Source organism: Pleurodeles waltl, chromosome 9 (genome assembly GCF_031143425.1).
Source record: "Pleurodeles waltl isolate 20211129_DDA chromosome 9, aPleWal1.hap1.20221129, whole genome shotgun sequence".
Classification (NCBI taxonomy): domain Eukaryota; kingdom Metazoa; phylum Chordata; class Amphibia; order Caudata; family Salamandridae; genus Pleurodeles; species Pleurodeles waltl.
In genome coordinates, this window is record NC_090448.1 from 570,943,297 (window position 1) to 570,958,195 (window position 14,899).

General features: G+C 44.2%; 1 protein-coding gene across 2 annotated transcripts in view; it reads right to left on the reverse strand.

The window, feature by feature from the left end:
- The window catches only part of LOC138259674 (cytochrome P450 2C15-like), a 376,589-nt gene that overhangs the window by 139,532 nt on the left and 222,158 nt on the right, over window positions 1–14,899 (reverse strand). For both annotated transcript variants that reach the window (XM_069207547.1, XM_069207546.1), the window contains one exon: window positions 13,518–13,694. In XM_069207547.1, coding sequence (XP_069063648.1) covers window positions 13,518–13,694 — 177 coding nt within the window. The remainder of the gene's footprint in view (window positions 1–13,517; window positions 13,695–14,899) is intronic.

Sequence of the window (14,899 nt, forward strand, 5' to 3'; positions counted from 1 at the left end):
AACACACAAATGCTTACCCACACACTGCCCCATAAAAAGTGTTACTCAACTTTATCAAGTTTGTTACATCAACTCACAAAAATCCAGAATCCAGATAATAAATTACACTCAATCGCTAAATTAATTATACATAGGTGAATCTAGGTTTACTATTCTTAACCGCACTGATGACTTATCAGATGGAATAACTAGTTGTAACAAAGATGGAGGTATTATGCAACATGACTGGGGGGGAGGGGGTGGTCTTACCATGTAATATGAACCCGAGAAGTGGACCTCGGGTTCACACCAGTAAACCTTAGTTCAGTCCTGGCAGAGTGGCAAAGAGCAGTCAGGCTACGTACAGGAACCTGTATAAACCATTTCACAACACCACATGGACGATAAGTAATTGACACGACTCAAACGAAATGCAACACCAATTTAGAGAAATAAAGCAAGTTTTTATCTCAATTTAGACACCAAAATGAACTTTCTATCTTAGATACAACAGGAGTTCTAGATTTTTAAAGAGTTTAAAAATAGATACACTTTTAGTTGTCAACTGAATACAAGAGAAGTCAATAGGGGAAAGCACAGTGTGCAACTGGGCACTTGTGGGGTGAGTTCTGTGGAAACCACCTGGAGTTAAGGTCTGTGGGGTCCCTAGACCATGTTTCTATAGACAGTACCTTTTTACCATGCTCAGAGAATCCGGGTGCAGAGCTAGCCTTACCGTCCTTTAAAGATACTGGGAACCGCAAGTTCTGTCATTCAAAGACACAGCACTCTGCAAAACCACACTTTACCCTCTGAGAGTAGAGGCCTCTGGAGTTCCAGGACCTAGATTCCACAGCTGGCACGCCACCACCATGTCTGGCGGCTCCGGGCACAGAAGTGGCCTTGCAGCTGTCAATCATGGGAGGGACTCGCCAAAGATGCTTCACCACTTAGTAGAATTCGTCTTCGTCAGGATCTCAGCAGTGGGGTCATTGACGATGTCGGTCACTATTGCTGGGAGTTGCTTTGGAATTGGCAATGTGCGGGGTGGGGTTGCTTACCAGGCTGGTGACTAAAAAGCCTTGGCAGTGGCAAAAGTAATCCACGGGTACTTTATTGGCTGAAGGTTGCAAAGACTGGTGTAGCTGCTCAAATCCTGGTGTGAGCCTCAATACAACTCCTGGGGTGCAGGCCACCAATTTCTTTGGGCTCACTCAAGAAACGCCCGGCGGGTTGCATTTTTTACTGACACAGTACAATGATTCTTCTGCAGGCGACTGGTTCCAACAGTCAGGGAAGAATGCTTCAGTTTCTGGTGTCCACTGGAGTCACTCTTGCTGGAGGCAGAGAGCTATCGCCACGGGCACATGTCGAACACACAGTTTCAGCATATGGGGCCAGATGTATCAAAGCTTTTTGCATTCGCAAACGGTGGGACTGCCCGTTTGTGAATGCAAAAAGCCCTTTCAGAATGTATCAAAGGCATTCTGAATGCAATTTTAAGGAATCGCTAAAATAGCGATTCCTTAAAATTGCGACCCTGTTTAGAGAGTCGCAAATTGTGACTCTCTAAATAAGAAATCGCAAATAAGGAGTCCTTATTTGCGATTTCTAAAGCACATGTATGAAGCAATTCCTTAATGTGAATTGGGCATTAAGGAATTGCTATTACCACCAAGTTGAACTTGGTGGTAACCATGTGCACATTTTAAAAATGCATTTAAAATGCATTTTTTAAATTTACATGTAAAGCACACATGCCCTTTTGGCATGTTTGCACCTTACATGTTGTTAAAAAATGTTTTGGGGTGCAGCAGAGGGGGGCCTTAGGCCCCCAGCACCCTGGACTTTGCATTTCCCATAATTGCGATTTCTAGTTAGGAATTCGCATTTTGGGACATGCAAAATATTCGCAAATATGGGCCGACAGGCCCATAGATGCGAATGGGGGCTGTATCGCAATTTGCGATTCGGTAATAGCATTTGCGATTTTTAAGAAATCGCTATTACCGAATCGCAAATATGATACATTGCATTGTGCGAATCAGAAAAAGCGATTTCTTAAAAATTGCTACTTCCGATTCACAGAAGCCTTTTTTCATAAATCTGGCCCATGGTCTCCAGGGCACTTAACTTTCCTCTCCTTGCGCTGCAGCAGAGTCCAAAGTCCTGTTGTCGGTGACAGCATCTTCTCTGTGCCTCTTCCCGGATTCAAAGTCAGAACTGAGGTTCTGGTGCCAGAGGAGCCCCATAGATTTTAGTTTAGGGGTCATTAAGGGGTGGAGGGACAGTGGCCAATGGGCTACTGGTCCCTGTGGCTAGTCTGCCCCTGAGGTGAATCCTTCCTGTAGGAGTATGTCATTTTTCTACCCGGAACCCACTAATTCAGGGTTTGCCAAGATGGCAGAACCTTTCCTTGGCTGTGTAGATCTCCTAGCCCACCCAAAAGGTGTGGCTAGCCTCTCAGAGGTGTATGCCTCCTGCATAACTAATTTTCCTGCCTGTCAGCCTGGACAGGTTGGGAAGGGATTGTCCTCGAATGGGGGACAAAAGATTACATATCAAGGGTGGAGAAAGCATTCGAGGCTCACTGCCTTGATTACTGTAAACACTAGGCATCATGGGAAGGCGGAGGTGTGACTTCCTCCCTGCCCAGGTCCTTTGTCTTCATCCTGGGGGCAGTGCTATCACAACCTGCAGGAGGACAGACTCTTGTCTTGGCTGAAAATGGTTCAGGGGAGCCTGCAAAAGCAAGAGAAGCTGGCAACTTGGTGGGCATCCTCTAAGGACACCACCAGAATACATGCTAGGTAACCTTTGGCATGAGAATCATGCTCAGGGTTCAAAAGCACAGTATTTGACACCAAATACGGGGGAAATCGGTCGGGCCACCATGAGCCGGACAGCTGGAGTTTGCCTGGATGTAAGCCTATTTTATCCTATGGACCACTGGTCACCTGCGGTAGCATTAGGTTTAAAATGCTATCAGAGGGTCATATATGCTTGCACATATATGTCCTCACTCAGAGTGCCACTGCCTTTTGGACTATAGGAGGCCTGCCTTAGGGGTGGCTGCCCTGTGCAAGAGGCAGTGTGGGGACTCTGCCAGTACTTGGTGTATGGCAGAGTCGAACTCGAGCAGACAAGCTGCTCATGCAGGCTGACATGACCGCTCTGCAGGCTTTGCTTTTACTCAGGTCACGCAGGGTGGCACAATCAGTGCTACAGTCCTGGTGACCCCTTTACCATCCCTGACCTGGGTACTACTGGTACCATTTACTAGGGCCTTAGAGGGGTGTTAAAGTCCTTGCCAATTAGGTCTACAAATTCACAGTACAATTTAAGGGAAAGAGCACTGGCACTAACGTCTGATTAGCAGGCCTCAGTGCACTTTCAGATAAAAAATGACAGCATCAGTCGTCTAAATGGGGGCAAAAGTTGGGGTGCATCTGCAAAGAGCCCAATTTCTTCCACTAGTTACATATACAGATTAACTGAAAGACAAATGATATTGAAACCCATTTAAAGATTGGTTTAAATCTCATGGCTTGGAGAAGATGTTTTTTGTAAAACTACTGACTAGGATTTATTTCTAGCAGGTCTCGCAATACAAAGGGAGGATCAGGGGTGGCCACTCCGCAATGTCGGAGGAGCGTTGCTCCTCTGCTGAAAGCAGAAAAATAAAACGATAATAAAAGTATTTATTATCACTTTTTTCCCGCTTTCTCAGGTCAGGGCGGAGCCAGCATCCTCTGTGTCGTCACAGGGAGGAGTAGTATGTGCACTTCTAAGTATGCATGTCAGTTTGGCCGCCAGTCTGAGGCCTGCCAAACTGACATGCGCACTTAGAACTCTCCACCTGGCTGTGTTGCACAGCAGGGTGGAGACCATTCGCAGTCTCCCAATCCCTCACTGAGCGGCATTTCAGCCTGCTCAGGCCAATCCTGGCGTTTCTCTCATTCTGGGTAACAGTAGTAAAGTAGTAAAATTTATTTAGCAATGAGAACAAATAGCTACTACATAGATGCAATAATGCAATGTAAACAATGGAATAAAATATCAGTAACAATGAAATATTAAATATACAATTAATAATAAAACATCAGTCAATAATCAACAAATTCATAAACTCATTAAAAGCGTATGTAATAAATTACAAGGCAGCATCTGTCTAAGATAACATTTTCATTAAACTTTCCAGATAGGTAATTGTAGTCTGTTCAACTTACTTTTTTCACTTTTATCACTGGAAAATAAAAATGACTACATGAAAAAGTGCAGTGCTTTTAAGTAGCTTAAAAATAAAATGGCAGATTTGTATTCACAAAGAAATAATGTTTGACCAACAGGTTTAGTGTCTCTGGTTCATAATCCAGAAGACTGATTGTAAAACAAAACGTGGATGGGAGCCTAATGTTGAATTGCAGTACATAAATCTGGACGTGCATGCCTCTTTAATCTTGTTGGTTTTCAAAACTATTACCGCATTAATACTTATGGTCACATTATGAATTTCCAGGAAATACTGTTCAGCTCTTGGTTCAAATTTTAGAGAAAGATGTAACCAGACTGGCATTTTTAGATGTTTCCTAGATTGCCCTAGGTCTTTCCGATGAGCCAGAAAAAAGACCTAAATTGATGTTTAAAATGAAAAATATAATCTGAAACACCAAGCCACAAAAAGTCATCAACATCAATTTGACCCAAGAGATACATTTACTTGAACTGATCACATATAGCTGTGTGCAGAATTGCCTCTTTCTTTTTGTGAAATCTCGTCAAATTCTCTGGAAATTTCACAGAATTATGCTTTGAGAACAAAAAGTGGTTTTCAATCTCTTGTGTGATTTTTTTTTCTTTAAGGAGTGAACAGATTACGTAAATATACAAGTCTCACAAGATATTAACAGACACTTTCAAGCAAAAAGCTCCACTGATGTAACTTTCAGTAATTTCTTTAGGATAGGTGTGTAAAAAAGAAAATGCTTCTGCCAAAACGATTCATGGAAAATTTCAAGATTTTCAAAACGTTTGTGCAAGGGGGGATATATGCAACTTTTTAAATATCGCTGGCTTAATTAAAACATTAAACAGAACCTTATGCGAAAATAAAAGTGGAGCAAGAGGAGTAATATGCATGGCATAGAAGCCAACATTGTTAAGCAAAAGCTACTCCTATACACCACTCACTCACCCCACATCACACACCCAACACACCCTCACCAACACACATCACACAACACCCATGGCACTCAAAGACACCCCCGTTTAACAGAGGAGGCGCTAAGGGTCATGGTGGGGGAAATTATCAGGGTACAGCCACTGTTATTTGGAGCACAGGTGCAGCAGATATCGATAGCTAGGAAGATGGAGCTATGATGGAGAATCGTGGACAGGGTCAACGCCGTGGGACAGCACCCAAGAACTAGGGATGACATAAGGAACAGGTGGAACGACCTACGGTGGAAGGTACGTTCCATTGCAGCAAGACACCAGCTCGCTGTACAGAAGCCTGGCAGTGGACACCTACCTCCTCCATCACAACTAACAGCATGGGAGGAGCCAGTCTTGGCAATCCTTCATCTTCAGGGCCTGGCCGGAGTAGGAGGAGGACTGGACTGTGGCAAGTCAACTCTCTAATACTACTACCACCCTCACTCCCATCCCTCCATCACTTCCCACACACCCCACCATCACATCCCACTCATCCCAATGCCTAGCCCTGCATGCTCTACCAATGCATGGACACCACTCACAGCCCTGCATGGACACTCATCACTAAAGCATGCACACTATAGAGTACTAACTATCCCACCATACACCAACGTACACAAGTGAAAACTGCCAGGGCAAATCCAACCACAGAGGGCAAGCCACGGATGCACAATATGTCAGACACAGAAACCATAACACATCATTTACATCCCCACAGATACCCCAGCCAATGTCAGCGAAGAGGAGGTGCCAGCACTATCCAGTCCCCCAACTGAAGAGGCCCACAGTGATGACAGCAATTCTGGCCTGCAGGATCTAGATGACCTACCTGGCCCATCAGGGACCTCTAGACAGCCGGTAACCCAGGCCCAGTCACACACCACCACAGAGCCTCCCCCATCAGGAAAAACCACCACAGCACCCACCCAGCATACACACACCTCTGTCCCCAGGACACGTCAATCTGCAGTGTCCACCTCTACAGGGACCCCAGGGCACCCCTCATACCCAAGTCAATCAGAGACCTGGGGTCAGTAGCAGTGGGTACACGGTTCAGGGGACAGAGGCACAGGCCAACAGGGAAACTGGGAGGACTTCTGTGCACCAGGGGGAGGACAGGCCCAGGAAACTGGCTCTCCAGGAGGCACTTGCAGAGATCCTGGGAGCCTACCAACATTCCCAAGACACAATGGGCGAGATCTTGGACAATGTTCAGCAGAATAGGAGGCTGCAGGAGGACCAGTACCAGGGGATCAGGGAGGACTGGCAGGCCATTAACAACACTCTGATCTCCATAGCATGAGCACTGGCAGACATGGCCAATATTATGAGGGAGGCAGTCTCACACCAGCAGGCCCCTGCCACTACCCAGACATCTGAACAGCCTTCCACTCCACTGCCGTTAGTGGCCAGGAGGCCCTGCCACAGGACTCACAGGCCACCAGCACCCCTCCCCCTGCAGAAGGTGAACCACCCCGCAAACACTCCCTGCGATCCAGACAGGAGCCAGAGACTACTGCCAAGACCACCACCAGAAAATGGGACTATCCTGATTGTCACCCTTGTGTTCCACCCTGTCCACCTTGAACTGCCATTGCTCCCCTTCCTATGTCCCCTTGGACAATGCACCTGTGCTACAAACAGACTAGAACAATACCCTGGACTTTCCTCCATCATCACCCCATCCCATTGTGCTTGCCCCTCAATATTTTAGCACTTCAATAAACACCCTTGGGAAAAAAAGGAAGTTTGGAGTATGTCATGTCTATCAAATATGTATTCATTGAAACAAGTACAAACATAGCAAATCAACTGTACAGAAAATGAGCATAGATTAATGACCTGTAGCTTGCTGCATTGATCACACCAGGAGTATATGTGAGGTCCCCAACATCTGCAAAATGAATTGCCAGGGGGAACAGTAAGTGGGCATTGAAGTGGGAAATATCAGCATGCCATTGCCACACAAATGCAAACAAATTTAATTGAAATGTGAAGTAACACTGTCCTACCTGTGTGTTATTGGGAGTATTGTCTGATCACAGATGTTCTGTTGTCCTCATCCTCCTCCTCTGCCTCCTCATCCTCACTGTCCACAGGGTCCACAGCTGGCACATGGGCATCTTCAGCCTCGTCCTCCTGCAGAAATGGGACATGGAGTATGAGGGCCAGGTTATGCAACATGCAGCATGCCAGCATTATCTGGCAGACCTTCTTGGGTGCGTAGCACAGGGATCCACCTGTCAGACGGAGGCACCGGAACCAGGCCTTCAGGAGGCCAAAGGTCCTTTCAATTATCCTTCTGGTTCACCCATGTGCCTCATTATAACGTTCTTTTGCCCTTGTCCTGCCATTCCTCACAGGGGTCAGCAGCCATGATAGGTTTGGGTAATCACAGTCACCTGCAAATATTGAGGGACAACATTTGGGATGCTGCTATTACTCAGGACAAAGGCATCATGCATCGACCCAGGATACTATGCATTGACAAGGGAGATGTACTGGTCCGTAAGGCACACCATCTGTACATTCATAGAGTTGAAACTCTTATGATTCCGAACACCTGTTCATTCTGGCGGGGGGGGGGGACAAATGCAATATGTGTTCCATCAATCGCCCCGATCATGTTGGGGATATGTCCCATTGCATAGAACTCGGTCTTCACTGTGGCCAAATCTTCAACTTGGGGGAAAACAATTGAGCTGCGCATGTGTTTAATCAGGGCAGGCAACACTCTTGTCAGCACTATTGAGAACATTGGCTGTGACATTCCTGGGGGGATCCCAGTGGGGTGACGGATAGCCGATATCAGGTCAGGCTTCATTTGGGCACACAGCTCTGTGATTGTGGCCCTGTCCAGTCTATAGGTGAGGATAATGTGCCTGTCCTCCATTGTTGCCAAGTCCACCAGGGGTCTATACACAGGGGTATGTCTCCATCTCCTATTCATCCGCAGCTGTAATCTAAGGGGCACAAGAGTGAGGATCCGGTCACAAACTGAACAATGGAGCTACAACAGAACTTTGCATCCTGTAAACTTGTAATGGGTCATTGTGATTTGTCCATTATGTCCTAATATCTCCTGTGACACAGCATTATTCCAGGGCCTGCCCACCCCATCCTCTGAAATGGTGTCCACCTGTCCTGTGTGGAGGGACAGGAAGAAGTGAGGTAATTCCGCTGACGTTGTGCGCTGTTGCGGGAGGCGGTCGGGAACCGCTGTGCAACTCCTCATTGGTTATAATTGGACCCTATGGGTTACAGTGGCCAATGGTGATCTACGCCAGCTGGGACAGTATGCACTGCTGCAGAAGTGACTGCCATTTTCTATCTGATTCCTCACTTGCTACCTGACCTTCAACAGGAGAGGACCTATACTGCATGTGCTGCTGTGACCTGTGTCTGGAACCTACCATGGGCCGTGTGACCAGGGAAAGGGCCCAGCCTTCACTTCGGAGGAATTGGAGAGACTGGTGAACAGGGTCACTCCCCAGGATCAGGTACAGGACAGGTTGCCCCCAGAACCAGTGGGTATGACATCCAAATGCCCATCACCCCTCAGGACCAAGCACAGGGCAGGTTGCCCCATCCAGAACCAGTGGATATGACACCAACATGCAAGACTGTGACCCATCACGCCCCAGGATCAAGCACAGGGCAGGTTGCACCCTCCAGAATCAGTGGGTATGACTGTGGCCCATCACTCCACAGGATCAAGCACAAGGCAGGTTGCCCCCTCCAGAACCAGTGGGTGAGAAACCCACATGTGAGACTGTGACCTTGCCCTCCACAGGACCAAGCACAGGGCATGTTGCCCCCTCCAGAACCCGTGGTCTTGTTACATCTCCCGGCTGAGGAGCCCCCCCCATTCCCCTGAGGTGCCTGCCTATTTACCAAATGTTGCCCCTGCAGTGTTCTCTCAGTGATGAAGCAAGTGACTTTGGCCTGAGGCCATGTGGCCTACGCAAATTGTGGACTGGGCTGTGTCCCTTTTTCTGTACATATGTATATATCTATTATCTTGCCTAAATTATGTTTCATACTGGTTGATCTCATTACATTCACTTTTGTGAAATCATTTTGTCCTTGCATTATTCAGCCGAGTTACGGGGTAAAATTGTTTTTGTAATGCATCTGGTTGTGTGTATGGTGTGTGTGTGGGGTGTGTGTTGTGAGTGTGTGTCACTATTGTTTTCCTCCCCCCCCTTGTGTGCTAGGCAGCTGTACTCACCGTCGTTGTCTTCGCCAGCGTTGGTGTTCGTGGTGGAGCAGCACGTAGAAGATCATCGGGAAGACATGCAGTTCAGGTTCCACGGCAGATTGGTTCTTCCCTGTGTCCCCAATGGTGAGTCCTTTCCCTTCTGAGCTCAGTTTCCACTAGGCTTTTGATGTTGGCAGTACCGCCCTGTAAAAGGTGGCGGTTTCAAGGGTCTTAATATGGTAGGTGGAACATTGACTTCCGCCTGGCTGTAGGCGGCTACCGCCGTGGTGGCTGTTGGTTCCGCCCTGACAGTCGTTGTGGTACATTGGCTGTCTATTGGAGATCTTTCCGCCATGGTCATAATTTGGCGGTAGTTGCCACCGGCCTCTTGGCGGTATTACCGCCATTTTATCACCGACCGCCAGGGTTGTAATGAGGGCCTATGTGTGAGTATGGAATTAATCTAATTATTTGATTACAGTCAAGAAGCAGAAAAGAGATGTGAAGAGGTTGATGAAACTGCCATTAACCATAATCTGTATTGCTCATCCACATGGATGTAATGCATAAACCGATTGTTAACTTTGGATCTTCCCAAGGATTCTGTCAAAAAAAGTATCTTTTCCTAACACTGTTGCACACTCTGCAAACTTAAATGAGTTTTGAAGCATGGTGAAATCAGAAAAAAAAACTGGGATATGATGAGTGGTGTATTAGTACATGGCCTTGAAAATTAGCATCTGCTTGCCCAGCACCACTCTGCCTCTAACCGGTTCTCGTCTGAATGATGTAAATCCACAAAAAGAAGCGAGCAGGCAGTGTCTGCCTCTGAATAAGATATATAAAGCCTTGGAGGTCGACTGGGTTTTAATGTAAATGAGATTCATACTTGAAAATTAACTCAAACTCTCTGGAAAAACTACACAAGATTGTGTTATTGGCACATGCCCATTGATGTCCTTCAATTAGGTATCCAGGCTACTGCTGGGTAAAAATACCTTGAGGTGTAAAGTTCTTTTTTAAGTATACCCATCTTTTTCTTGACAAACCTTTTACATTTATAGACAAGTTTCACAAAATAAGAGTTAATACCATGCAATATCCCAAGTTAGGATAGATATCACTTTATTTCAAGACAATGCCATAACACTTGAGAAATTTTAATACACTAAATATGCTTATTTTTTTAGGTGACTAGAAGGTAGATGGATCTTGATGTGGTGCCTTATGATTAATAGTGCTAATAGACATGTCATCAAATAAAGTCTGTATCCCTGATTTATAAGCACACAGTATTACCATTTAAAACTGTGCACTTAATATACCATATCCTAACTACCTACATAAATTATGTCCCACTTTAAAAAAAAATCTAAGTAGGTATTATAAAGTTATGGGTATCTGATATATATATATATATATGTATATATATATATATATATATACACACACACACACACACACACACACACACACACACACTGGTCTGAATTGATGCTGGACAGCTACAGCATCTGGAATCTTATGAATAGCTGATGGAATTATGCATGTCATAATAGATATGGTCATAAATACATTGCTGTTGATTTTTAAAAAGGATTCTAGAATCTCCCACTGTACTGCAAGATGATTTGCTGGGAAGCTGGATTCCACCTTATCACAACTTGTGGCACTCTCATCACTGCACTCATAAGGCAAGTGAAAGTTGAGCATAAAAGGCTCCACTTTCTCCGACTGTTATAATCCTGGCTAAAGTGGAAACTAGAGGATGTCTCAATATGAATCCAAGACTTTCTGTCACTTAGTACATATCCCAGTCTTCTTGACATATTGACACCAAGAGTCCTTGGAGTTCTGGAGAGAGAATGGAGTGTGCGGTAAACCCATAGTAGTTCTGCCATCCTTCTTGTGTAGTCCACCTCCAACCAGCACAACAAGGCCTGGAGAGAAGAGTTGGGAGTAGCCCTGATTCTGGCATGCACCTCAGTCTGCAGAGAGGCTGTTTATATAGGGAGTAGAATTTCAAAGCTTCATTCTTCTTAGGCTGTCCTATTATGCTATTCGATGTGGCACTTCTAGAGCATATGTGACAAGATGCATCTCCTGGAGAGGGTGTAAACTATTATGGACAGTTTCTCTTTCTTGGATTGCCTTCCACTCAATATGGGGGTCTTTCTGGGCATCTCGTCTGGAATAGCCCCGTGCACCAAATCCTATTTTAACTGAAGAAAGGCAAGTTCTACGTAGTGAGCGCCTTAAGTGCTGGATCCATACACAACCCATTCATGCTACTGCCCCTGTAGAGGGACCCAGCTTTCTACGGAATGACTGTGACCTGCGTTCGTGTAGCCCCGGAGGAGCTCCCCCTTCCTAATGAATGCATGTTGGTGGCCATGTGTTCCACATGGCAGTTCTCTGGAGTGGCTACTGGATTCCATAGCAGGGGCAAAACATGTATCTACTAAAAAATAGAAACCTATATTTTCAAGTACATTTGTTTAAATTTTTTTACTTTGGAAGAAAAAAGTTTTCTTTGTGGGAACCAAGGTTCTCACAATGAAAAATAATTATTTGATAGCTAAAACTGTCTATTTTTAGAAACTTGCAACTGATTTATGCAGTTGATGGGACAACATTCGCAAAATATATATTGAAATCTGATATTGGAGTATATCATGCAGCCAGGGAAATGTTTTACTGTAATGTTTTTAAATTCCAGAGGACAGTGGAGGCTATATAGTTGTAATCTTATTGCTCAAATTGTCTTTTCATGTTCATACAACCTTTACTTAAACTGCTCTTGGTAGCCCTAAGAGGGTCATGTGATGATCACTATCAGCAACATTGCAGGGGATGGTTACTATTGTAATCTTGTTACAAAGGTATTAATTGTTAGTAGCCTAAATGTGTTTCATTGACCAGATGTAGCTGTCTTTACGGAAAACACTCGACACTCATGGTCAATCTGCTTCTGCCTGTCTCTGATAAACAGTTATAGCCCTCTTTCATTAAATAATTCCTTTATATTGAAGTTACAATAAGGTTATCACACAATACGTTAGTAGTAGCAAACATTTTGTCATTTACCCTAGTTTTCAGTTTTATCTCCCTGGGAATGCTATAGCAGATGATATCATAAATTGCATCATGACAACTCGATAGGTCTTCTCACTAGTTTCTTGTTACCGTTACCAGCCCTATCTCTCTCATATGTTAACATGGGGACTGCATTTAAATATCTTTTAAGTGTAGCTTCCCTTTGGGAGCAGATAGAGATGGGGAGTTTGGGGTCTCTGAACTCACAATTTAAAAATACATCTTTTGGTATAGTTGTTTTTTAAATTGTCAGTTTGAAAATTCCACTTTTAGAAAGTTGGCATTTTCTTGCTTAAACCATTCTGTGACTCTGCATGCTTGTATATTCCCTATCTGGGTCAGACTGACAGTTGGGCTGTTTCTTAATCTCCACTAAACAGTGACACAAAGGGAGCTGGGGTGAGCCTGCATATCCCGATGGGTCATCGGGGCTAAAGTAGAGGAAGGAGCTGACACTTACACTTGAATGGGCTATGCCTGCCGTCACACAAAGCAGTCTACAACTACGTTATGTGTGTCTGGGCCCAGGCCTGGGCAAAGCAGGATCTTGTGAACAACACAGACTTTCCTTTGAAATTTGCCAACTTCAAAGGCAGAAAGGGGTATAGGTAGTGGACCCAAACCCCCAGATTATCAGATCACTTCTGGAACCAGGAGGAAAGGTTTTTTTTTTTTTTTTTAAATAAAAAATAATGCGCCCCTCGAAATGGAATATGGTGAGGGGACATCTGACAGTTTTTACTTCTCCTTAATACCAGGGCTTTGAAGGCAGTGAAAACTGACCTGTATGTCCGTCCATCTAAATTAGGTGGGCTGACATAGAGGTCAACGCCTAGCAGCCCTGACAGGCGAGGGGTGTAACTGTAGTTGAGATGGGGGTTACACCAAAGACCCACCCGCAATTAAAATGGATGGGCGGACCATTATGTTAGTGGTATGGATACTCTGCCACTGTTGCGATAGAGTATCCTTACCACCAACATATAAATCCGACCCTAAAGCTTGATTAATGCTGGGATAATATTACCTGCTCCATCTTGAGAAGGAAGCAGTCGATGAAGTCCCTGGGGCAGTTGGGATCCAGCGTGTCCTGATGTTCTTTAACACGTTCTGAAACGAAATTCTTCAAATCAGTGATGTTCTTCTTCAATAGATGGAATGGTCCAGGCAGGCATTGCATAAGACGAGGAAAAGAATTCAGCAGCTGGAAGAAGTAAAGAGGAGGTCTTGCTTTACATCTTTACATGGTGATTTCTGGGATCAGGATTTGGTCATACAGATTACTTATTATCCAACCCTACATCAATTAATAATCCTGATGGTGGGGAAATTTTCAGAAAGGCACACTGAAGCTTCAAAGACAGTGGTTTCAAACAAGCTTACAACATTTGGCAAAATGGGCCAACAAAGTTTACCTCTTATCGATTATTTCCTTTTCCTGTTTTGTGGTTTGCTCCTTATTTACATTTCAACACCATCTGTGATCTAATTATGGCTACTATCCTACAGCACTTCACATGTATAATTCGAACAAAGCAATCAATAAAAATGCACCTTTGTTGTTTTTACAGTGATAAATTGGGTGTTTTAGCTAAAAGTACAGTACATGCTAGAACTAAAGGACATATACCTATAACAGGTTGGAGGATGTGATCTTTTGTAGAAATAGGTGGGTTTTAGGTCTCATCTGTGCATTAAGGGTCCTGCTTGTATATTTAAATCAAAATTAATAAATAGGTTAAGTTATTACAACATGTTAAAAAATAATTCAAATCATTTACTCTTACATTTATTGACAAATTACTCCTTTAGTTCACAAATATTTAAGTAGTGAAAGTAAGTAAAGCAAATAATATTTTAAATACAAAATGCTCAATTACAGAAACAAATAAAATTAATAGAATTGTTTAACAATAATAAGTACATAGGTTTGTAATATTCATTACCTAGATGATTGTTATAATTCCAAACATCTCCTGTAGTTCTCAGGGGTCTGTCCTGCCCTCATGGTGGCCGTTAATAAGTGCAACATTGTTCGCCAACAGTCTTTCTGACAGATAAGGAATGATGTACATATGTGCAAATTTTCAAACAGTCCACACCTGACTGTAATTGCAGTGAATAGAACAGTGTAGGAATAGATTTTCTAAACCTTTGTTTCCTTTGTAGAGGATGAATAATATCAGTTTTAGGGGCATCATAAAAATAATAGAAAAACAACGTGCAAGGTACTTTGGGGCATATATAAGAGCCCCTAGCGCCATTCGACACCACATTGGTGTCATTTTTTTTACGCTAATGTGGCGTTCGAAGACCAAAATCACCACGCCATATTTACAAAGTGATGCAATGCATACACTGCGCCACTTTGTAACCCTTTGCTCTACATTATGCCGGTGCCAGGCATAA